The sequence below is a fragment of the Acipenser ruthenus genome, chromosome 16 (assembly GCF_902713425.1).
Source record: "Acipenser ruthenus chromosome 16, fAciRut3.2 maternal haplotype, whole genome shotgun sequence".
Classification (NCBI taxonomy): Eukaryota; Metazoa; Chordata; class Actinopteri; order Acipenseriformes; family Acipenseridae; genus Acipenser; species Acipenser ruthenus.
In genome coordinates this window covers 14645275-14671917 of record NC_081204.1, presented here as the reverse complement: position 1 = coordinate 14671917, position 26643 = coordinate 14645275, and the positions used below count along the sequence as shown (strand labels likewise).

The window sequence follows — 26643 nt, the reverse complement described above, 5'->3', positions numbered from 1 at the left end:
CAGTTTTGACTCATCTGTCCAAAGGACATTCTCCCAGAAGGATTGTGGCTTGTCAATATGCATTTTAGCAAATTCCAGTCTGGCTTTTTTATGTTTTTCTGTCAAAAGTGGAGTCCTCCTGGGTCTTCTTCCATGGAGCCCACTTTCGCTCAAAAAGCGACGGATGGTGCGATCAGAAACTGACGTACCATCACCTTGGAGTTCAGCTTGTATCTCTTTGGCTGTTATCCTTGGTTCTTTTTCTACCATTCGCACTATCCTTCTGTTCAATCTGGGGTCGATTTCCCTCTTGCGGCCGCGCCCATGGAGGCTGGCTACAGTTCCATGGACCTTAAACTTCTTAATAATATTTGCAACTGTTGTCACAGGAACATCAAGCTGCTTGGAGATGGTCTTGTAGCCTTTACCTTTACCATGCTTGTCTATTATTTTCTTTCTGATCTCCTCAGACAACTCTCTCCTTTGCTTTCTCTGGTCCATGTTCAGTGTGGTGCACACAATGATACCAAACAGCACAGTGACTACTTTTCTCCATTTAAATAGGCTGAATGACTGATTACAAGATTGGAGATATGTGTGCTACTAATTAAAGAAACTAATTAGTTTGAAATATCACTATAATCCAATTATTTATTATCTTTTCTAAGGGGTACCAACAAATGTGTCCAGGCCATTTTAGAATATCTTTGTAGAATAAGCAATAGGTCTGAGTAGCCCAAACGTTCGACATATTATTAACGAAAAATAGCTAGTGAATTCAGCTGCATTGAATTGTATTAATGGATTCGATTTACATTAGCTGCAACAACTGTTTTGGTTTTAACATACATCCAGGATTATATGCATCTAACCAAAGCGTCAGCATTTCTAATCAACAAAATGTGTTTATAAACTAGCAAAGCTTAACTTTCATGGTAAATGAAGAGGCTTATAAACACTATTTCTTATTATTTTACAAAGTATTGTTACCTGTTAAGTCTATTATTGCCCACGTACCTTTCTGACTTGTAATTAATAACTGTGTAAAAGTGCGCTGCAACATGTTTGCTATCACTTTCTCACGTGACACAAACCTCACCGGTTGTGTGGGTCATGTGACTAGTCCACACCCAATGAGAAACTATCATCATCTATGGTTACTAAGGAATAAAAAACAATAAAAAAATGTAAACATGTCTACTGGTGCCATAATTTAATGTTGCTGGTGCCCCAAATGTGCACGCACATAGCTAACACATTAAATCTCATGGCACATTAAATCTCACGGCAGTCTGGTTGAGAGCGGGGCCCTCTAAATGGTGAGGACCCTAGGAGGCCACGTCTCTCGCCTTGCCCTAAGGTTGGCCCTGATAGTACCATTCTCTTTGTATCTTATTATTTATTTGTTCATTTATTTATTTATTAGCAGATGCCCTTACCCAGGGTGACTTACAGTTGTATACAAAAAAATACATATCAAAATTACAGTACAATTAAGAGCAAGATACAAAATACAATTAGAAATAAAGCTAATAAATGACATTTTAGAAGAAAAAAACACGTGCTGAAAAATTAAATATTAAATATGGGCAGGTTTTCGCATTTCACATTTATTATTTGTATTTATGTATTTAATTTTTTATTTTTTATTTCAGTAAGTCAAAAAAAAAATGCTTCTTCTGATAAAATTACTAGCCGGCAGTTTCAATATTGTAGTGATATATACATTTCTTTGGGTTTCTAGCATGCTTCTTCATGGTCATTCAGACTTCAAGGAAAAGTCCTTGAAAGACCTGAATGGTACCTGTGCTTTAAGAGCCGCTGGCATTGAAAGTTATCAGTCTTGAATAAAACATTGAAGAACCCCTTTTCAGAGGGCAGAGAGCAGATATCTTGTTTAGGCTGCTGTGAAACAGCTTTCGACCTGGAGGATGCTTGTACAAACTATTAAATCGGTTGCTAGGGACGGTTGGCTCGTCTGTCGCCAAGGTCACCTGTATATTTAAACCCCACTGTCTGACATACAGAATATAAATATTTGCCGAAGTCCACATCTTTCTCAGATCACTGCTGTGCTTATTGAAGGCACCAGTGGCAAAGGCAGAATTGTAATAGGATTGTGTTCAAGTTTACCAGTTTGTAGCGCGCCTTGTCCTGTAAGAAGATGTTTTTTCTCTTCTCATTAGGATGCTGGACAACAGGGTTGTAGAGCTAAGAATGGATTGCTTTGAATCAGAAAACATTTGGGAAGCAGAATCCAGGCCTATAGCTTTACGATCTCATTTCTGAATGCCAAGCCACCAGAGGAACATCATGAGCCTATTAACATCATGCTAGGGAGTAAATAATGCAGACTTCAGAAGAAAAACGTCTTTCTGTCACTCCGTTTGGGAACAACCCTACTGATAAACAGAAGTGTTGTTCGGTCTGTGGCTCATGTTTTAATCTTGGGAGGGCTATTTTGAATAATAAGTACATAAGTCTTTTACTTGGTAGAAATGAAGTAATCATGGTTTACTATTGAATTTTCACTCTTAATACACTGAGCCCTTTTCATAAGCTTTTCAGGAATGTTTTGTTCACAAATTTTTCAAACGGTTTTTAAATATTTTACTGTTCATCAAAGCTTTTCTCATATATTAGCAGAGGGTTAGGAGTTCATTTTCACTTTTCAAAGCACTGTTTAATCTAAGAGAAGGTTTATAAACACTTTAAAAAACATTCTTTAAAACATTCCTTGAACCAGTCTTTATGGTTTTTTTATTTTCTCGAAGATAAGAATGCTTATGTTCACATATCGCATTTAAAAATAGGTAATAGTAGTAACACACATATTGTACAGTCAAACAAATACTGTTTGCAAGAACTTTTTTAATTCCTTGGCCTGCTTTGAAGAAATCTGCATTTTAAAAATATATCTGTCATAAATTTAAAAAGCCTATTCCATTAAAATACATTTATACTTTAAATTATAAATGTAGGCTTTCCTGTAATGGATCTTTTCAAGTTACATTTCCATCATTTTTTCATATCTCTTCCTGACTACTGAACTCCCTGGTGACATGTGTTATATTTAGATACTGTTAATATTTATAGTTTGTGACATAAATCCCTTTTACATGCAGAGTCTACAGTAAACTGCCTTTACAGTGATTGCAGCTGACAAAATAATTCAGTAAATCGTACCTGTTGTACACTTCCAGTCATGAAATAGGTCTCAAATATGCAGTTTTGAGAGAAACACGTGTTCTGTGTATTTGTTTTGGTGATGTGGTGTTATATGTAGTTAAATAAAGTTCTCAGCTTATTCTCAGGACATCTGTTACACTTCCTGGGTCATTTCACCTGGGTCATTTCTTCTGGGTCAAAGCATGTTACTGGCTGAAAGCAAGTCAGTCAATAGAGGAAGCAGCTGATTGGTTATTGACAGGAAAGAAGTTATTTGGTGAAGTGAAGGGGTGGGGGCAATTTCATCCTAAAGGTGAAATGACCAAGAAAGTGCAACACTAACTGAGAGCATGGCTTGCAAACAGATATTTCTTTAACATTGTGTCGTACCAGATATGATGTTTTCAAATCAAAATCCGTGTTTTTTGCAACTTAAAATATGCTAAAATGACAGCCTTTGCTATTTGGTGATACAATTGATTTGTTAGTCTTTGTGCTTTAATTAGTTTCAGAAATGTTTTACCCCAAGCAAGAGTGTAATCCCTTTTGGCAAGTGCTGTGAAGGAGATGTATTTTTCACATGTAAGAGAGGTGGTGTGACATGTGGGAGATTTTTAAAGAAGGGAAGCCTTCTGGTGGTACATTTTTACAGCAGTACTAATACAATGAAAAACATATCCATGCAATATTTGTCCTGCACAATGACTGCAGATGGGGATATAATTAAGGTGTCTCTACTTAAATCTAGGGATACACGAAGGAACGCGTCACCGTATTCACACTTATTTTTATACTGATGGATGTAAGTTATGGTGAAAACATTTTTCATAAAACTGGTAGTGCTAATTTGTGTATACGCCATTGCATTGGGTACATCTTACTAATAGACTTGTTTCAAGGGAATGTTCTTCCACTACAAATGGAAAAACATTCTATACCCTGCTTCAGGCATCAATTCTGTATTCATGATAGCTCAGGGCTATAACAGAGTAATAGTCTTTAGAGTATACCTTCCACTTCACTCTTATCAGCTTTTATACCAGACACTGGGCTCGTTTCTGGAGGCAATATATTGTTAACCATGATCCTGAAGACAGTCGCATGGTCCAGACCTGAAATATCACATCAATCTTAAGTAATGTATTCTTCGTGTTGTTTGGAAATTTTGGTGTATCGGTTTCTATTTCACATCCTGGTGACTTTTTAAAAGTTAAGAGCACACCTATGGCCTCTATAGAGCTCTCAAACATGTCTTCTCTGTAAATCCAGAGTGTATTAACCTGTTCCCATGCAACACTGTTCTATGTAGTATTTCTTACTGATGGGTTTCTTACCTCCACTAGGTTGTATAGGGGCAGGTTACTGGTTTCTCTCTAATGTAAAAGTTATATTTATTGATGCATAAGACATGTTTGAGAGCTATATTAATGTCATAGAGGTGCTTTAAGATTCAGGGACAGTGTTTGGGTGAATTATCGTTTTGCAAATACCCATCGTCATCATAGTACAAGTACGGCATTATAGGTTGATCTGCAATGATACTTAAGTACAGTAAACTACGACATTCGTTCAGGCTTTCAGAGTAATCAAGGGATCCAGGGTATACCTAGAGAACAAGCCCTACGACGACAAATCCAATCGAGTGATGCCAAATGCAATCAGGCAGACAGGTCCTAATAATAGCAGTGTATCTTTTCAAACCAGTGCAGGAATGTTGTGACAGGGTTTAAGCTGCTTCTATTAATGCTTTCCTTTTCTTTCTTAGGATTTGATGTTTACTTCACTTCCCGGACTCTGGAGAACAATCGTAGAAATGTGTGGTTCGCCGAGTACTGGGAAGAAAATTTCAACTGCAAGCTAACAATGAGTGGCTCAAAGAAAGAAGACACAGATCGTAAATGCACAGGTAACTTTCTTAACTTCGAGGAACAGGCAGGCATTGAAGTTTGAGCTCCGAAAGAAAGAGGCATTGTTGGAAACAAATTGAAAAAATAAATGGATTTTTTTTATCAGATTATGTAGACAATAGGAATGGAGGGAATTACACCCAAGACTTGCTTTTATTTGGCTTTTTTTCAAAGTAGGATTTCAATTTACAACTTGCCATTGAACAGTAAAGGCTCTCAGAAAGATTGGACTTTTACAATTTGATGAAGAAAATGGTCTTTCATCCCATCTTTTATAAGCAGAATCTTAATAAAAGGGAATGCTCTTAAAAAAAAGGTTTTAGAAACGGAATGGTGTTTCACTGAAATGAAAGTAAAAACAGGAAAACTGTTGCTTGCACTGTTCCCCTTTTGAAAATTAAGACAAGATTATATCTTGAAATGAGAAAGGATCAATCGGTATAGCGTTTGTGACAAGTATAACCAAAATCTGTTCCGTATGAAATGGAGGTAGAATATTGAATTACTGTTTCAAAAAGGTTCCCCATTTATATACTGGCTGTTGTAAGCCCATGAGGAAAACACTGTAACTTTCTAAGTAATAGAGCCATATAATGGCTCTATTACTTCTGCTGCATGTAGAAGCAGGAATATGCCTCTATTTGGCTCAGATGGCATAAGGGTTGTTGTAAGCCCATGAAGAAAACAAAGTAGCTTTCTAGGCATTTTCTCAATATCCAGTATCTCAAAATGGTCATGTGTACATTTTTTTGTTATTCATTCCTTAGCTTTAACATAAATTAAATACATATAACCACCTACTGCAGCAAGTAGTACTATGTATACTATTGTAATGAATTGGAATCTCAGCCCTTTGAGTTAAATGGAAAAGCAAGGACTGGACGCAAACCACAAACCATATGGTTCAAAGAAGAACATCTTACCATTCAACTAAAGGACAAGCTCTGCAGTTGAGCGGTAAGTACGTGTCTCATGCTGACGTCAGTATTATTAACGCATCAGTCGTAAATTGTACTCTCGCCCCACTTGATCAAAGTGCTCATCCACCTAGGCTTAGGGAAGGAGTTTCAACGTGAGGCTCGTAACCTCCACAACTCACTGTCCCCAAGTCGGAGTGACCTTACAGAATCACTTGTCTCGCAAGCCAGCATACATGCTATAGCTATAATGATGCAAAGAACATGGCCATTTAATTACCTTGTTCAACCACAGGGGTAGTCGAGAGGTAATGTCTTATGCTGATGTCAGTATCATTTACTCATCAGTTGCTAGGAGATTCATTACACTATGTATGTCTATTTGGCTCAGAGAGTGTAAGTAGAAGCAGGTTTTAGAGATTTAAAGTAAATAGAGCTTACACAATAATTCCAGTAAATGCATTAGTGTTATTTCAGAGTTCTCACCTTTTCCTGTAAGTGAACAAGATGGCTTGGGGGGTGACGTCAGACCAGGAAGAGAATGGACACAGTACTGCGAGTGAAGCGCTGCTGCGTGTATTTAATAAATAATAAGAATAAACAAACACTAGACAGAACACAGAACAAAACACATTAACAAAATAACCATTGCAAGGGCCAAAATACAAAACACTCAAGGAGTAAATAACACAGGACAAACAACACAGCACAGAACACGAGAAAAACACTCGCCACATACCTCTAACACCAACATTACCTCGAACACACTAACCACTTCACCACCCATGATACACCTGTGGCTGTGTTTGTAGGGAGGATTTCAACTAGATCCCTGCCACACTGCCACAGATACACATTTCATAAGTTTTCTTCCTATATTTATATGTAGAGTAGGAGCTGGTGGATTTGAAAGGTAATCTGTGTTATATTGTCAGATGGTTTAAATGGAATCATAGCAGCTTAAAGCAGCTCAAAACCAGGTATAGAGAAACATAATAACTCAATATTGGAGGAACAGAACCCAATCGCTCAGAATGATTGCAGACATCTTAAAATAGTAAAGGGCATATAAAAAAGCAATCCAAATGACATACAAAGCTACTTTAAAAATAACCATTGGTATGCTGACAACAAAGGCCAGATTTCGGATACAGCTGGATTGTATTTTATAGGAATTATATGTACAGAAAGCTGATTCCAGGCTATTAGTTGTTATTTATTTAATAAGCGACCTTAGTGCAAATGCCTTACAACATGCAAAGCATAGAGTAGGGGTAAGCCAGTGATGACGAATGAATTAGATAACTATAGGGTCGATGTCTATGGTCGCCCACAATAAGAAGCCAAGGGTTCTCATTATGGGTGGGAGTTGGGAAGAGCAAAAGAAGGAGCCCCAAAGAAAAAAGCATGCTAAAACATACCAGTCATACAAACACAGTTTACATCCATTGCTAATTTTCTTTTTAGTGTGAATGGAAAATAAATAACGTTAAAAGAAATGCCATGAGGAGCTAGTTATTTTTTATTGACGTGGTTTTCATTCTCTTTTGTTAGATAATAAGTTGTCAAGCACCTCAATCTTTAAACTCAATTGCGGGAACCTTCAGCTGTTTTAATATAAAACTGATTTGTGACTACAAGACATTGACTCCAGTTAATTTGGTGTTGCCTTGTGTTTTTTGGGAGGGGATTTACAATTTAAAGTGGCAAAAATGAGAAAGTCAAAATTAGGAATATTTTTTTCATTTATGGTGATTTTTCACACGCTGTTGTTACAATGCATGACATATCTAAAGCAACAAGCTAGTAATACCAAGGGGATATCCACAACATGTACCGAGAACAAACACAAAACAAATTAAAAGGGGGTTGCTTTGCTCAGATTAAAAGTCAATTTATATAGTAATGGACTTGTGGATTTATTTATATTTTATTAATTTATTTGTTTATTAATTTATTTATTATTTAATATTAGTTTTGGATATTTCAACCAATGTAGTCCACTTTCACAAATGTTACAACACTATCATATGTAGAATTTCTGTACTGCAGGTCAAGGAGGCACATTTGCCAGGGACTGAGTCAATCCGGAATCTTTCATTTTAAAAATAAGAAAAACAGAAAGTTATTTAAAAAGAAACCTGGAATAACTGTTACTAATAAGGAATATATAAGCCATTGCCAACTTACACGTTAAAGCAACCATCAGTGATGTGTGCGTGACAGCTACCACGGACTCTGTAGGTTGCTTAACAAAACTACTTTTAAAAACATATATTAAAATAAATATTTTACAGATACTGGGTTCAATATGTTGAAACTGATACATTGCAATGTATACCATATTGAAATACAATTTAGTTTAATGACTTCATAAAGCACATGTTTATGATACAGCATGGTTAAAACCTTTTTTAAAATGTTATTTATTATGATTTAACAACAACTCGGACTGCACTTTGCCTGCAGACCAACAGTTGCAGTCCAGACGTTTTTCTCCAAATCATTAGCCATCTGCCACAGCAACTTGAGTCTCTCTCTCTGCTGCCCTCATTCTCTTCTAGCAGTTGTGTATGCTGACACTAAGCTTTAGGGGCTGCATTACTGCATTTAAGTATCCATTTATTCGCGAAACACTAACCCTAAATCGGCTGTGTTTTGAATGTCCATTCATACGTTATTTACAAGGTAAAGCTGAAGCTAGTAGCAGCAATGTAGTTCTATATGCTCACTATGCTACAGCTTCAAAATCTAGTTCCCGACTAAAATGTCATTCCTTGCTGTCTGTTTGTTAGATGTTGCCAGCTTTATCAGAAAACAGGCATTGACTGTTTATGTTCCCAGAAGACAGTTTTAGCTGTGGGACCCAAGCTATTTCGCTTTTTTGGTTTGTAACACTGTACCTGTCTACACTGATCTACTTGAATTAGTTCCTTATACGTTTTCTGTCATATTTCATAGGCAACAACAGAAAGTGCTATATTTCATTTAATAAAGCAAAATCAATTTTATAGAGTAATATCAATCGTGAGTATTTCCTTTTGTATTTCTTGTTTGTTTCACATTCTGGCAAACTGGTTGACAGTGTGCAGGTGCAGGTGATCAGTGAACAGACAGACAATCATAATCCAGGTGCAAAGGTTGTTTAATGATATTTTTGTGTCCAGTGCCAGATGGCAAAACAAACAATATACAATAAATGATGTTAAGTATACAGCAGCGTGTATTATTTAATTTGTAATCCCCGGGTTTGTCCTGAAATAATAGTCCTGTTTTTATTATACACCCACACAAAACGCAAAACACATACACAAGTCCGTTAGTGCGTGAATTAGTGCTAGTGGTGCAAATACAATTATAGGTGATACGAATGCAGTGCTGTTCCGGGTTTGTGCTGGCCTCTGGCGACAGCTCCGTGTTAGCTGTCTAGTGATAGCAAACAACAAATAGACAGAACAAACAAACACTCATGATACAGATACACGAAACACAGGTCCTTCCAGGTCACTTTTTATAAACCAAAATGAAGGAACACATACCATTGCTACGACCCCTATTTATACCGTCACTCATGACCCCTTGGTAAACGATTGCAGCTGTTTTTTATGATCTGCAGCTGCCACATCATTTCCTCTCCGGGTCAATGAGTTAGTGTTCCGAAGCGTCGTCTCTTTTCTACGTGACCGACTTCCTTTTAACCCTCGGAACGAAGTGTCAGGCCAAGTGGTTCCTGTTACTTAGCACCCTCACAGGTCGAGAGGGAGATTTACCACCAAGAATCATTGTCTTTCTGTCACACACATGTATAGCTCAAATGTATTCATATTTTATCACATTTGTTTCTCCAATATTCGTTTTAGGTTAAACATTTGAGACATATCAAATTCGTGGTGTAAGAAAACAAGATCTGTATTATTGTTATATAATTAAATGCTAAGAATTTGTTGTGGAGTGATGGAAGGTGACCTTTTGTATTTCCAGTAGTGCAATGATTAAATTCTAGTACAAGTACTGTTAAATAAAAATGTAATATTTGTTCAGCTGTCTCATGACGACATGAACGCAATATTACTCTTATTAAAAAAAATAAAATAAAAAAATAAAAATAATAAACCACAATGTTTTCAGTATTGTTATATACCATTTATATATGATTCCAAATATTTATACAGCATTAAATTGTCACTGAACAGGCTCTGGTGTGAACTTATACCTATTCTTTTTCAACATTACCCCATTTGTTTTGATATTTTTATTCACATAAATCAGTTTGGAACAATTATTTTGTTCAATATCTGGTCGCTGCCATTAAAATGTCTTTCTGTATCATTACAACATATGGTGCCATCACAGACCCCACCCCACCCTAGCATAGGCACACAGCACCTAGCAACAGTAACCAATGTGTTTTGCTATGTAAGCCTCTAACACAGCCAAAGCACGCTTCTAGTATTCATGTTTACTAATAAGACTTTCCTTTGCAATTCAGCTTTCAAATAGTTCAATAGCAGATCATATGCAAAATTGCAGTTCCAAGTGCAAAATTTCAATTCCAATTGCAAAATTACAAATAAGGTTGTAGTAGCGATAATAATGGAATGTTAAAACAAACTCCAAGTAGCAGCAATACACAGTAGTACAAATCCATGGGAGCGTTATGTGTCTACCTTACAGACCATTGTCAGCACTGCACACAGTGCCTAACCTGGGGCTCTGCTTCCAATTACAAGTTAGTGTCCTCTTAAAGGGAATGCCTTTTTTGTCCCCCAAAGTAAAATTTTCTAGAAAGGAAAGTATCAGACAAGAAGACACAGTTGATGTGCTCAACATTCCTAACACAGCAGTGTTAGCCCACATTCATCCCAAACATTAATACAGTAGAGATAATTATTGACATTCTAACTATTTAACAAGAATACAGTAAAAAGAGAGCAAACTGTAAGACCCCATCACAGTTACCTACATGTAACTTGGTAGAACCGCCATTAATTAGACTGAAACAGTGTGAATTGTTTGCATTACGCTATAGTAAGTGAACCAATAGTTTAAAGCAGACAGTACAATCAATCCAAACAATTTATATCTCTTACATACTTTTCAAACATTTAAGAACCAAATGTCCAACTCAGTATAGAGAAATACAGAATTGTACATTTATAAAGTGCTAATGGCTTCTTGGTATTTTCCTGGTACCCTAGCACTTGTGCCAGAAGGGCTATAGGAATGAAAGAAAGGGACTATGTGGCAATAGCGGAGTTGACTGTGTCAGAACTGCACAGTTTCAAGTACAAATCTTATCTTATCAGGAGCTTGCCTCCATTGACAATTATATTCCGTCAGTGTGGTGATGATACGTGGATGGTATTTAACAGGTTTGACTGTGATTTTGTAAAAACACTGGGAGACAAAATACAAACACACTAACAGGATTACCACCACCAGAACCATCTTGAGAGGTGTACTGTGGGTGGACATTTGTCTCGGTTTTTATCGTGTTTGCACAGGCATTAACGTCAAATAAAAAAAAAGTTAGAAACCGGTTATTTTTCAATGTTATTTATATTAAAAGTACAAAATGTATGTAACAAAACATCAGTCAGAGGTGGGACAATTCACTCGCATACAGGCAGTATTTGTTGGGCAGTATTGGTGGAGGTGCTTACAAGTTACTGAAAAATGTAATCAGATTACAGTAATGCGTTAGTATTATTTGTTTATTTAGCAGACGCCTTTATCCTAGGCGACTTACAGAGACTAGGGTGTGTGAACTATGCATCAGCTGCAGAGTCACTTACAATTACGTCTCACCGAAAGACAGAGCACAAGGGGTTACCTTGAATTCAAGCCCTGAACCATGCCTGTGCTGTCTATACTTTGGAAGATATTGTGATTTATTTAAGGGCACAGCCCCCCAGGTGGAAATTGTCTGTGAGGGGCTGGGGTTTTGACAGGTTAAGATTCTTGGTACAGTACTTGACTTGCCTCATTACTACAGGTCAGTAGGAAAGGGTACTCGCATATGATCACCAGCTGTGGGTGTTTTGTCAAAGGTGAGGTCTTTCTTTTTATAAAGTAAGTCCCTGGACATGTGGATGTTCATATTCTGAAATTATTTTGCATTCATCTTTTGAAAAGAGGGTTGTTTTTTTCCCTGTGAGTGACACAAAACCTGATTAGAAGCAATGGTAGGCTGCTTGTTTAAAAAGGAAGATGCTAGCCCCAGGCAATGTTCTGAGCACTGAAATATTATACGCACCATGTTTTTCAGTAAGAACAGGGGCAGCGAAGAAAAAAAGGATCAAATGTCCTCCTTGCTTTCAGTGTGCTTCACTGCAGATGTATATGCGTTTCCCACTGTACACCACAGACATTTGCTATAAGGCATACCTTGGGTAAATGATGACAACCTCTGAATCCAAATGAAATCATTTGGGCTGGTTGGCTCAACAAAGCCCACAAAGGTGTCTGATGACTAGCTCTGTGCTCTAATGAAACTGAACACAGCTGTTATCTGTGAATGTGACTTGATTTTTGTAGCAGAAGTGTCTTTAGGATTTGAGAGGGTTATCAGGAAAGGCAGAAAAATCAATAAAAACCTTAATAGGAGCACTATCTTGACACAATGTGGAAAAAAAAGCGATTGTGCTGGCATTCGGTAGCAGCTGCTATATGTGGCGGAGAACGTATTGCAGTGCACTGCCTTCAGGTGAGACCAGCGTGATCCCAATTCCCTTTTATCTAGCCTTGCCCCTTTTGATGTTTACTTTTCAGGGGCACACAAAATCTCCTGCTAAATCATTCAACGTCTTAGAGTACATATTTGACTGGGGCTCTTCACTGGGATGCCATGAACCCTGTTTATTATAGAACAGGTAAAGCCACTTTCTGTGTAGAAGTCATTTCTGACCAGCTGAGATGTGATTGAGCGAGGCCGGGATATTATCCGGTCAATAATAGGAAAGCATCACGTATAAGTGACACCTTTCATTTGCTGTGGTTTTCCTTAGCTTAGATATCTCCACTCCGGCCACATTTTGTCAGCTGCTGGTCAGGAACAAATAATACATTGAAAAATATTGCATTAAGTAGTAAAGCCTGTGCAACCCATTGCACAATTAACAGGTTTCATAATATTTCAATAAATAGCAGCTGAAAAGTAAGTGTTAAAAAGGAGCAAACCTACTTATATCACAGAAAATGTACCCTGTGCTACCCCTTGAGCATACTTCAATGTTAGCAATGGTTTAACACCTTGTGGCAATGTGCCCGTCCCTGTGTGCATTTGTGTTGTATGTTGCGTGTGTATGTAAATGTTGGTGTATAGATTGGTACACGGGATATAAACGGGTCTGTGTTTCACGTGTATTTAAAGTGTAGATTTGTATTTAGGCACGAGGAGAGCACAAATCACTTCACGTGCTGGTTAAATGTAATATGTGAGCACGGGGTTGCACAGAATTAATTCACGTGCTGGGATTCAAGTGAATAATTAATTAGTAATTGAATCCCAGCACAATAGTATATATAGACGCACATTTCTTGCACTCGGGGTTAGGTGTTCAGAGAGTGGAGAACGGGTGAGAGAGAAGGAGTAAAATAAGATCGGAAATATAAGTGTGTTGTTTGTACTCACCGTGTTTGTTCGTCTGTCCGTGCACCGTTTGTTTAGTGTTAGTCCGTTTTGTATGTCTGTTTATTTTGGCGCAAGTGCCGTGTCCAGTGTTTTTGTCTGTTCCAACCTTTTATTTTCTGTTCTGTTTATTAAATGCTGAACGCGATCACGCGTTCAGCCTCACCAAAACCCCATCTCTCTGTCGTTTGTGTTCCTGTTTCTGGTCTGACGCTTCCCACTCCGGCCGTCTTTGTGACACACCTGCATTGTGATATTAATATTTTCTATAAATCATTATTTTAGTAATAAAATCAACAGATGTGTATCTAAGCTCTTGCTCCTTTATACTATTTATTATCTGCAGGTAGTACCATATACCACACAGTTTTACTTATATCTAGAGAACCACTTACCCATTTGTGAAAACTAGCTATGGACATTCTTTAATACTTAATTATTGATAGTGTCAGAATCTGAAGTAAATGGAGGCTTTCTGTCTGTATGTCACCATTTTATATCTATATCTCTGATATTCCAAGTGCATTCAAGCCCCTACCAAACCAAACACACCAGGCTAGGATCAAGACCACAACAAGTACATTTATAGCCAAACTATACAAGTACAATGCAAGGATGAAGGATTTCATACATACCTTGCACAAAACATTCATAATCCTTGCAGTGATTTTTTTTATAATCTTGAATCTTGCAAATTCCTTGTCTGGTCCATGCATTTATTGCATCATCCAAGCATGCATGCAATCCTACCTTATCCTTGTATCATTACTGCCTAGTTCTTGCTTTGCATTTATGGTTGGGCATGTCTTGCTTGATCCCAGCTCGATCCTTGCATTTTTTTTGGTATGGGAGTACATACAGTACTTCACTACAAGATATTCAATATCAGAATCTAGGGGAATCTGCTTGTCTGGGTGTCAAAAATAAATTCTGCATTGGGTGTAATATGTGCATATGGCTAATGTATATCCTGGTGATTTACTTTTCATGATACTGATTGCTATAATATGTATTTTGAATGCAGTGAGGGATGTATTCACTGACAATTAAATTTTCTCTTTCAGTGAGCAACATGTTTTATTCTGTATTGCTGAAAACAATCACCTACCCTGTCTGTTGTAATCCTCACTCAATAACAATCACTCACAAATAGAGTGCATTCTTTAGTTAAACAGTTTATTTGCAAGATGCAAGTATACCTGTACATGACCCTTTTACATACAATGCTTTTTTACAAGCAAAATTGAGAATATCACAGTTCAGGTGTTACCCATACTAACCCAACATTTACAACAACCCATGACTTCCTCCTAAGAAATGAATCTATTTTAATCCTGTGTCAGTGTCAGGTGTGTTTGGGTTGAGTCAGAGGCTGTGCTCAAGTATCTGTAGTCTTGACCCAAGGCCAATCTGGGTCTTATGTTAATCTTTTCAGCCTTGAACCCAGCTGTGACTACAATAGTGAATACATCCCTTTCTTCTGGACTGGTGCCGCCTTCTGAGAAAGTGCAAGCTGTGACCCCACTTCTAAAAAAGCCTTTGCTCTCCCCAGATGAGCCTGGTAACTTCTACACCATCTCTAACATGCCGTTCTTGGCTAAGGTTTCAATAAAGGTTGTTGCAGTACAGCTCCAGTCTCACCTCAATGACAACGACCTGTTTGAGAAATCCCAGGCCGGTTTTAGACCCACCCACAGCACAGAGACTGCATTAATGAAAGTCTGCAATGGCTGCCTTCTTGCTTTAGATACTGGTTCATATTCTATACTTTTACTTTCAGATCTTTCAGGGTCTTTGACATTGTGGACCAGTTTGTAACTATGAGTACTTTCTCCTCCAGTTGTACGGAGGTGGGTTGTGGTGTGCCTTAGGGCTCCAGTTTGTAACTATGAGTACTTTCTCCTCCAGTTGTACAGAGGTGGGTTGTGGTGTGCCCCAGTGCTCCAGTCTGGGTCCCATGCTCTTTTGTCTGTGCATGTTGCATTCATTTTTATGCAGATGATACTCAGATTTATCTCACACACCCACCCACACTGATGCAGCACTCTCTGTGCTGTACCATTGTCATTCTGAGGTGCAGACCTGAATGTCTCAGAATTCAGTTAAACTCAAACAAAACTGTGGTTGTACTTTTCATTTCACTGCATCACCCTGGCATGGCTCCCTCCCCTTGCTATTCCTTTCAATGATCGTCTTTTAGTTTTTGCCTCAAATAGGAATCCGGGTGTTATTTTCGATCTTGCTTTGACTTTTCAGTACCTTTTACGTTCAATTAATAAGATTTGTTTTTGGCATCTAACAAATATAGCTAGGTTGAGGCCTATGCTGTGTCAGGCTGACCCTGAGACACTGATTCACGTTTTTGTAACCTCTGGCGTTGATTATTGTCATTGCTTGTTTGCTGGTTTCCCTGATGCTTCGTTGAACAGGTTGCAGCCAATACAAACTGCCACAGCAAGAACACTTATGCACACTAAGTTTATTTGCCATATTTCCCCAGCAGTGCATTGCCTTCAAAACACTGCTTCTCACTTACCAGGCTATTCATGGTTTTGGTCCTGCCTATATGTGTGTGTCACTTATTCCATGTAAACCGGCTCATACTTTGAGATCAGCAAATGATTGATTAAAAACCTATGGTGCAAATGCTTTTATTTTTTGAGCTCCTTCACTTTGGAACTCAGTCTGTCAGTATTTTTAAATCTGGCTCAAAGCATATTTCTTTGATTTGACCTTTTCTCTAGCGAGCAGTTTGAAGCTCTTTTGGCTTGGTGTCTATTTTTTGTAAAGCACTCTGGGATGCTTGTGCATGAAGGATGCTGACTGCATGATATGACCATGCACCCAAAAAGCCTTATTACAAAAGTAGTGCACATGAAAATGACATAGCTGTATAGCTAAGAACGGGTCTGTAACACTGTACAGGGATGCAATAAGTCACAATAATCTGTTGTGCAAACCCTTGTAAGAGTTTACCATAGAAAAAGCATAGCAAGTAATAAAGCATAGTGAAAGCATGGGGAAGCAAATTAGAAGTAAAAAAAAAAAAAAGGGAATGGCGCATTACTGAAGTATCAAAAGTGTGGCTGCAAACCACAATATACGGGGGAATTCACTCTTGTGCTGATAATAATCCACCCTGACACTGTAGCAGTGGTTAAGGTGTTAAAAACACAGTAATGCAGGCAATTCATATTTAATGGTGCACAAGATATGCTGGGCAAATGTCTGCTTGCCTGAGAGGACAGTGAGGTTTTTTTCTGTGTTTTTTTGCTCGTTATGCGTGTCTCTTTGCTTTAGTGTGCCTCCCACTTAACGAGACTAGGAAGTGATATTTATGTGAGCTGTCTCCCTGTGTTTTATTTATCCTACAGAAAGGATTGTTTTTGCCCAGGTGTTAAGGGATAATGGACTGGATTATCTATTTTCCTGTCTCTTTGAAGGGGCTCTGGTGTTAATTAGTCATGTGTGTCTGTAAGGAAACCCTCTGTTAGGTATATAAGTGACACCATTTATGATAATATGCAGTGCAGGTGGGGTCATGCATATTGCCTCCCCTTACATTTTCATCCTTTCTTATTGAAATTAACCTACAAAGTACTATTACAATGTCTGCTATTGTAATCAATGTCTCTAAATTTCAACAGTTTTTAATTTTGTGACAATCAGTGTTGGGCTAGTTTACTAAATTTAATAGGTTTCTACATGTTTTATATATATAATATATCATTTTAATCTGTTTGACCACCACAATCCCTGGAACACAAGTCAATTGAGCATGTTTGGGGTAAACTTGAAGTCCTAATAAAGTGGCCATGCAGTGTATATTCGGGCCCTTAAAAGTTAATATGTACGGGAAGACATGAATAAAACATGTGACTATTTTGTTGCAACATAAACACATTAAGAATGCATGCATAATAATGTTCGGTGATTAACATTTTCTCAAACTGCTCAACTTCTATTACTCTTCCCACATTCTTCTATTCAAAAGAATTACTTGGTATATTTATCTGTGTGAAAGCAGGGGAATCAGTTCTATTTCCATTGAAAAAATTTGAAAAAAAAACACCCCTGAAGATAAAGACATTGAGTGGCTTCAAAGTTTTACTGTGGCACATAATGAGAATCCCTTTATATGAAGGATTAGTATAATTGCATATATATTCAGACACCCGCTGTGTGAACAGATCTACCTCTCTCCAGTATATGAAGACTTCAGTCCAATGTTATCTTGTCTTTTACAGTAAAGGATTTAAATGGTAAGCATTGGTTTCAAAATAGTGGGACTTTCACTATTAACTCTTTACTGTGCTGTGTGTTTCAAATCTAGATGTCATTTTCTAATGCTTATTAGTTACATAGTGAACAATGAAAGGCACCTTTTTAGTTATTCATGTTGCATGCAAAGTATTTAGCAAAGTCGAAGTTGTTAATACTGTAGTTAGAAATATAGTACCTTAATAAGGGAAGCTGGTTCAAAAACCTGCCTTTTTAGACTGTTGGTTTAATGGGGATTTGTACCTTTCACCAACTCCCTGCAACAAATTTGCTTCATACAAATTGTTCTTGTAATTCAAATAGAATACATGATTGTGACAGAGATCGAATGATTCTTCATGTTAGATCTTCCTCCCGACCTGTAAAGGGAACAGAGTACCCTGGACTGGATGGCCCAGCAATTAATTCCCAGGGTTAGGTGGAAGTCGGCCATCTAGAAAGCGGGTGGAGCTACGGTACACTAAAGCATCGACCCGGAAGGGAAACAATGTGGCATCCGCGGATTGGAGGACCAGTTGCACTCGATGGTATTTAAGGGGAAGTAGTGATGTGATCTGTTCCTTTGCTATGGTTAATGGTAGACTGAAAGGAGAACCGTATTGTGAACCTTGAGTGTTTTGTTTGTTTTGTTTGTCGTGTCTAAATTGTACTTGTTTGTTATTTAGACGGCTAACATGATCCTTAGCTGTCGCCAAAGGCCAGCACTAAACCCGGACGACATCACTGCACTTTGTATCACTAAAGAACTGTATTTTCACTACAAGCACTAGAGCACGCACTGTGGACTTATGCTTGTGTTTGTGTCTGTGTTACATGTGGGTGAAAAAGAATGGGACCATTATTATTTCGGGACCAACCCGTGGATTAAAACAGAGCAATACACACCACTGTATTGTCTGTTAACATTGTTATTATTTACTGCTATTTTGTCATCAGGCAATTGGATTACAAAATAAAATACCATTGCACCTGGATTACACTATGTAACACAATTTTTGTTCCGGGGTAGTAAGTGTTATTTCCTAATTGCTTATGCCTCAAAAGTATAGAAAATGGCTATTATTCCCCACAAACTTTGCTTTTGTGACCAGGACAGTGAATTTGTGTCTTTTCGTTCACATAAAGTCAGAAAAAAACAACATATGAATCCAAATTAACATGTATTCATACTAAAGTAATACAAAAATGACTACAAAAGATTTAGAAGTGAGTAGTTTTTCAAGATTTACGATTATACTGTAAATCACTTTCACGAATCAGCCCCCAAATGTAGTCACCCATCATGTTCTCGTTATACTGTCCTTGGTAGCGGCGTTCAAAGTCCAGTATATCCTGGTGGAAGCGCTCGCCTTGCTCCTCCGAGTACGCTCCCATGTTCTCCTTGAATTTATCAAGATGAGCATGAAGGATATGGACTTTGAGGGACATCCTACAGCCCATTGTGCCATAGTTCTTCACCAGAGTCTCAACCAGCTCCACATAGTTTTCGGCCTTGTGATTGCCCAGGAAGCCCCGAACCACTGCGACAAAGCTGTTCCAAGCCGCTTTCTCCTCACTAGTGAGCTTCTTGGGGAATTCATTGCACTCCAGGATCTTCTTTATCTGTGGTCCGACGAAGACACCGGCTTTGACCTTTGCCTCAGACAGCTTAGGGAAGAAGTCTTGAAGGTACTTGAAGGCTGACGACTCCTTATCTAGAGCTCTGACAAATTGTTTCATAAGGCCCAATTTGATGTGCAGTGGTGGCATCAGCACCTTCCGGGGGTCCACCAGTGGCTCCCACTTGACGTTGTTCCTCCCCACAGAGAACTCGGTCCGCTGTGGCCAGTCCCGCCTGTGGTAGTGTGCCTTGGTGTCCCTGCTGTCCCAAAGGCAAAGATAGCAGGGAAACTTGGTAAAACCGCCTTGGAGACCCATCAGGAATGCCACCATTTTGAAGTCTCCTATGACCTTGATGCCATCTCATCAAAATGCAGATATGTATCCACTTAGGCAGCTGGAACTAAACTGAACTGGTGGGCTTAAGGCCCCTGTATTTATACTACTATTTATATTACTGGAAAGTTCTAGAAAGTTCTAGAAGTTACTCCAAGTTTACTCAGCACTGAATCTATCTGGAATGTTCTGGAAAATAGGTAAATTTCAAAATATCACTGTCCTGGTCACAAAAGCAAAGTTTGTGGGGAATAATAGCCATTTTCTATACTTTTGAGGCATAAGCAATTAGGAAATAACACTTACTACCGAGGAACCAAAAAAAAAAATAATAATTTGTTACACGGTGTTATCATTGTCTGTTTAATGATCACCTGCACCTGCACACTGTTAACCACTTTGCCACAATGATACAGGCTTGTTATGCCACGCAGTGTGCACTCTACTTTTAAAAATGTTACTTATATTTCCCTTTTAAAGTAGATATCTAAGCAAAGTAAAAATATATTAAAGTGGAACATTAAAAAATTAAAGTATTCTGCTATTGTGAAAAAAATTATATTTGATATTTTAAAGTATTTATTAGTTGATATTAATAGCTACTACACATAAAATTACATTTTTAAATATAATTGTTGAAAGTGTTGTTATTTTTATTTTTATTTTTAATTTATTTATTCATTTCAAGCGATACAGTTAAGTGATTTATACCAGAACTGATTGAGGATTAACAATATTTGTTTTCGTGTGTGTTTTTTGGATGGGCCTTAATGCTTAGTTTAGCTTGGCATATGGAAGCTGTGTTGCATGTTTTTATTACCAATGTGTGAGGTCACAAATAATTACTATTTCATATATTTTTAATTAGATAAAATGTAGTGGCAGAAATAGAGATTAGGTTTTGAATATGAGATCTTTAACCTGATGGTGACATCACACATGTGGCAGTTTGGCAGGGCTCCGGCACTGTACAATGTAACACTACACCACTGACAACTATGTTGTAAATGTAATGTTTGTCATGGGTTTCTCATTCTTATCCTGTTCTATGAGCAGACCTTGCTTTAATACAGCTTTATCTATCTATCTCTATCTCTATCTCAGTGTGAAAGCTTTTTCCACACTTCTTTAATTGTTAAAAATCCACTGCTAGTTCTACAATTTCTTTCTGTAATGCCACAGTGTACTATGACAAATAATATAGACCAAGGCTGTAATTCAATCTCGGGTTTCTGGTGACATTGATAAATCACTTGAGTTAGCACTGTCCTGATTTGTACAGACGTGCTCAAATTTGTTGGTACCCCTCCACAAAAAATAAAGAATCCACAATTTTCTCTGAAATAACTTGAAACTGACAAAAGTAATTGGCATCCACCATGAGATTTCATTGTGCCCTGCACAGATTCAAGGCACCCTGTGCCAGGCGCAGCAAGGCAGCCCCAAAACATAACTGAGCCTTCTCCATGTTTCACTGTTGGTATGGTGTTCTTTTCTTTGAAAGCTTCATTTTTTCGTCTGTGAACATAGAGCTGATGTGACTTGCCAAAAAGCTCCAGTTTTGACTCATCTGTCCAAAGGACATTCTTCCAGGATTGTGGCTTGTCAATATGCATTTTAGCAAATTCCAGTCTGGCTTTTTTATGTTTTTCTGTCAAAAGTGGAGTCCTCCTGGGTCTTCTTCCATGGAGCCCACTTTCACTCAAAAAGCGACGGATGGTGCGATCAGAAACTGACGTACCTTCACCTTGGAGTTCAGCTTGTATCTCTTTGGCAGTTATCCTTGGTTCTTTTTCTACCATTCGCACTATCCTTCTGTTCAATCTGGGGTCGATTTTCCTCTTGCGGCCGCGCCCAGGGAGGTTGGCTACAGTTCCATGGACCTTAAACTTCTTAATAATATTTGCAACTGTTGTCACAGGAACATCAAGCTGCTTGGAGATGGTCTTGTAGCCTTTACCTTTACCATGCTTGTCTATTATTTTCTTTCTGATCTCCTCAGACAACTCTCTCCTTTGCTTTCTCTGGTCCATGTTCATTGTGGTGCACACAATGATACCAAACAGCACAGTGACTACTTTTCTCCATTTAAATAGGCTGAATGACTGATTACAAGATTGGAGATATGTGTGCTACTAATTAAAGAAACTAATTAGTTTGAAATATCACTATAATCCAATTATGTATTATCTTTTCTAAGGGGTACCAACAAATGTGTCCAGGCCATTTTAGAATATCTTTGTAGAATAAGCAATAATTCATCTCTTTTCACAGCTTCTTTGCTTTATTCTATGACATACCAAAGGCATGCAAGTATACATGATAAAATAGCTTTTAATTTCATCACTTTTGAGGAGGAATGAAGCATTATTTCAATAATCTGTAAGGGTACCAACAAATTTGAGCACGTCTGTATGTCACCAGAAACCTCTCCATAGAATTGCATCCTTATTATGCACAGATGGGTGTGCATTACTCCTTATATTATCCCATGCAGCAGACATAGTGGAGGTGGTCGTACGTATGTCATACTGTTTCCATGGATCTGGAAAACCGCTTACCCAAGTGTAATGCAACTTTTCATCACAACTGCGGTCCGTACATGTCCTTAACTAGGTATTGTCATACCTGCCAACCTTTGAAAATAGGGGTATTGGATTAATCCACAGATCAGTCATATGCTACAATAGCTGACAATAAGCATTATACTGTATAATAATTCTTACACATATAGTAATTCATTAACATATACTCTATCCTTTTTACTGTGTCCACTCAAGAGCGTGGCGTGTGGCAGATTTGGCATTCTTTGTCAAAGCGTCACTGGGCTTTACATTTTAAAATATGGCCTTTTTTTCCAAATAATCCTTGTACTCCCAAAAAAACTAAAGCAAAATCACCTCTATCCAAATCTGAATTACCGGTGATCTGTCATTGATCATTAATACTTTTCCTGAATTCTTCAACGCAGAACGTCCAATTACAGCCTAGTGCATAGGTTAAGATAGCTAAATCGAATTTAACTGCTGTTATTGAATTATTTTTTCCAGATTGATCCTTTTAAATATAAGAGCAGGCATTACACAGCTCTAGCGTCATGCGTGGGAGGAAAGGGCGATAAGGGGGCTGTGGTGGAGGGGTGTTAGGATCTCATGCAGTGATCCCCATAAAGAAAGACAAATTCTTAGCTCAATGAAAAAACAAAATATATATAAATATATGTGTGTGTGTGTGTATATACAGTCGGCACCTCTTTATCGGAACACCTCGGGAAATCTAAAAATATTCTGAATATGTGGCATTCCCAATTAAGCGAGAGGCATTTGAGACAACCTTAGTCACACTTTTGTGTTTATAAATGAAATGAAAAAGAATGAAATTACATCACATTATTATTAAATATTAAATACATCATTTAAAATAAGAGTCATTTTTTTTTTATTCCTAAACAAAATTTATCACTATTCTTCTAATTCTACATGAAATGGAAGAATGAAATCCCTTCTTATCACAAGGCGAGGCACCTGCGATGTTGATACGCCAACTTTCTTTGCCACAGCAGCCTGAGACCCCAGCTCCTATAAGAGTTCAATGTGGTTTACGCAATTTACGCAAGTCACAGCGTAATCACTGCACTGTGCTACGCAAACCTGTCTTGCCCTGAAAAACGATCTCCGTTCATTTGAAAATACTGTATCCCAATTAAACAAAGTCACGTCCCAATTAAACAACATAAATAGCATTGGGAACAACCGTCTCCCAGAGTTGTATCCCATTCAAGCAGAAATCACGATTAGGCGGTGCAACTGTATAATGATGCTTCTTTTACAAAATTTACTTGAGATAATAATGTATTATAATTGCCAATCTAAATTATCAGGAGGTCTTGGCAGGTCTCTATTGTGTGTGAAAACATGTATAGACCTTAACCATTACACCAACTTGTACCATAGGAATGTATAGCTTTGTTTAGTACCTGAGTCGATTCACATTGCCAGGACAATTCTGTACTTGATTTATTCCTTACCACAGTTCAGCCTAATGTCAAAGCGCAATGCAGATTTGTTATGTTCTAATAAATAGCCTGCCTTGCATAATTTTGAATTACATACCAAAAATATCAATTAAATGATCTTATGAATAATCAGTTAAGGTTTTATGGATGCAGTAAAGAACGAGGACAACCCATAGTGTCAGAAGCACCAGAAGCAAGCTTATGGTTCAGATTTTATGAGCAGGAGTTTATACGGTATTAGGATGTATGCCTGCCAGACTTCAACTACATTTAGAAAAGCTTGCTGTGTATGCATGCACTGAGTGGAGATATTTACATTTTATTCAAACGGCTGGATTTTCATGGTGTTATATTCCAGCAAGCACAGTGCCCCTACTTTAAGATGCCAGGTAATGAGCCATTCAGGAGGCATGAAGGGTTAAAGTGGTACCCCGCAGTGCATTGCAGGAGTGGAAGGTACTATATAACTATTGACTGGAGTTTAGGTGTGTAGTGGAAAACTATTGAAAAAGTGACAGACCAGTGGATAGGCTTGATTGTGAACTGATGCCACTTTTGCAACCCTAAGTGAACAGTTTTAAACTATAAGGTGAAAACAGCTTCCATTATCTCTTTTATTAAACTATTATCAATTCATTAGAATTACTAATCCAGCCACATCAGTGCTGCCCGGACCAGTCCACCATTTTGTTTATTGACTGCTCAGCTATAGATTGGGACACAAGTTTTAATCTAAGGGTTCAATAATGTATATTCCAACTACATGTTCGTGTTTCTTGTTATTTACATTGCTCCAGTACTGCGCTACCATCTTTTTACTCTAAATGTGTTTTTACCTGGCTTTGGATAATCGAATTGTCAGGAATTTAAACAAGTGCATTTAATTGCTGCCATTTTATGATGTTTGCAGATCACCAGGTGGCGCTGGTTGTTACTTTTATAAAGACACTGGCTGCTCAAGCCTGTTGCAGATATCGACTTTGACTGTATAATCAATAATAATAATAATAATACTACGACTACTACTACTACTACTACTAATAATAATAATAATAATAATAATATCCACTTCTTTTAATGGGTTTTTTTGTTTATCTGGGACTAGCTATGATAAACCAGAAATGTTAGCATGCACTCCATGTTTCAAGTGTTAACCTTATTTTGCAATGTCATTCTTCCTCAAATGAAACATGATGTGAGCAACTTGTGAACAACAATACAATCAAGACTTGGTGTACCATTATAAATGAACAGAAGCCTGGGTATAGAGATGAGTGGAAGTCCACTGCATGCTGATGTTAACACGCTAACATGGACCTTGGGAAGTTTAAACTGGTCTCTCTAATAGAAACGTAATGAATTCAGTAACAAACATTTTGTTTTTGTCTTCAGCTGTGGTCAACTACCACACAGTACAGCCTTCATCGACAGGCAGTTCAAAGGGGTCACAGCTAGTAAAAGCATGAGAACAGTTAGTTTAGATCATTAAAATAGAGTCCCAAAGTCCTTGTGAAGTGAATTGATGATAACGGTGATGATGGTGGTGGTGTATTTTACTTGTAACAATAATGAACCCTGCCAACCTCCAAATAAGGCTTAATAATCCCCTACTAATTTAAATGAACGTCTATGTTAACAAAACCTGAAAAAAGGGTCTTTTGGGCAGTGTTGCTGTTAGGGATTGTGTCCCCTGTCAGTGAGATGAGATGAGTCTTTTGCATGGTGGTTAAACTGCTCGCTTACAGTGTGGGGTCGCCGGTTCACGCCCAGCCTTCACCCTGTTACATAAGCACGTGGTGTGTGCTAATAAAGGAGGAACTAGCTCTGCTCAGTGAAGGATGAAGTTGCCATTGTTAATCTATTACTAGTAATTGGTAAGAATCATGGAAACACAACACTCTTGGCTAAGTCTCTTCATGAAGCAGAAGTTAATGAAGCCGTCATTTCTCCCTGGTTTATTGAGGCTATCCTTGTGTTTTGGCTCCGGTCCCATATGTTTAAAGGTGTAGCCCCTTATTCAAACATTGTATCATTACACTGGATAAGTTGCTAGTTTAGAGAAACAAATAAAGAATAACAATACTATGTCCTAAGTTTGCCATGTATTTCCACACAAATTCATTCTTTTTGAGCAGAACAATCATGTTTTCAGTTTATCCTACACTAAAATGAATACATATTTTGAAAACCAGACTTTTCTGCTAAAGTTGCTGTGGTTACGCCGAGTATAGTGTACTCTCTGTCTAAGGCACTGTAATGTTTTGATTCCTAATAAGGTCTGCGCGAGCCGGAATCTGTATGCATAAATTGTGAATGGGAATACAATATTAAAACAATCAATGCTTTTGTGTGATTGTTTGATGCTACTCATTTTTCCTAAAGATACTAGAATGGCTTTATATAAGTATCTTTAACACCAATGGTCTTAATGTTTCAAGTAAAGATCCAAACCATGCAAACTGAATGGATACTTAACAAAATGTGATACAAGTGTTTGTTGTAAAAAGCAATCAATGCAAAATGGTGCTTATAGACAAGAGAGAGAAGAGAGAGACCTAAAGCCTTGCTTCCATCTGTCACTGAGATGTAGTTGAGTACATTTGAATAGCAGTAGAGTTAGATCAAACTGGTTTGAACTGGGACTCAGCCCCAGTTAGGATAACAGGTTGGCTCCAAAACACTTTGCTGGAGGAAGTGACCTAATAATCATTCAATGCAAATAAAGTTGGTAGAATAAAAAACAATTCATTAATTGCATAATTATTGACATTTATCACATAAATATTGGAGAGAGGTGAAGAAATATATACA

General features: G+C 37.8%; 1 protein-coding gene across 1 annotated transcript in view; it reads left to right on the top strand.

Annotated features, from left to right (window-relative positions):
- Nucleotides 1-26643, top strand: part of LOC117412575 (metabotropic glutamate receptor 7-like) — a 241915-nt gene that overhangs the window by 138516 nt on the left and 76756 nt on the right. The window contains exon 5 of the mRNA XM_034021059.3: nucleotides 4913-5053. Within this exon, the coding sequence (XP_033876950.1) occupies nucleotides 4913-5053 (141 nt within the window). The remainder of the gene's footprint in view (nucleotides 1-4912; nucleotides 5054-26643) is intronic.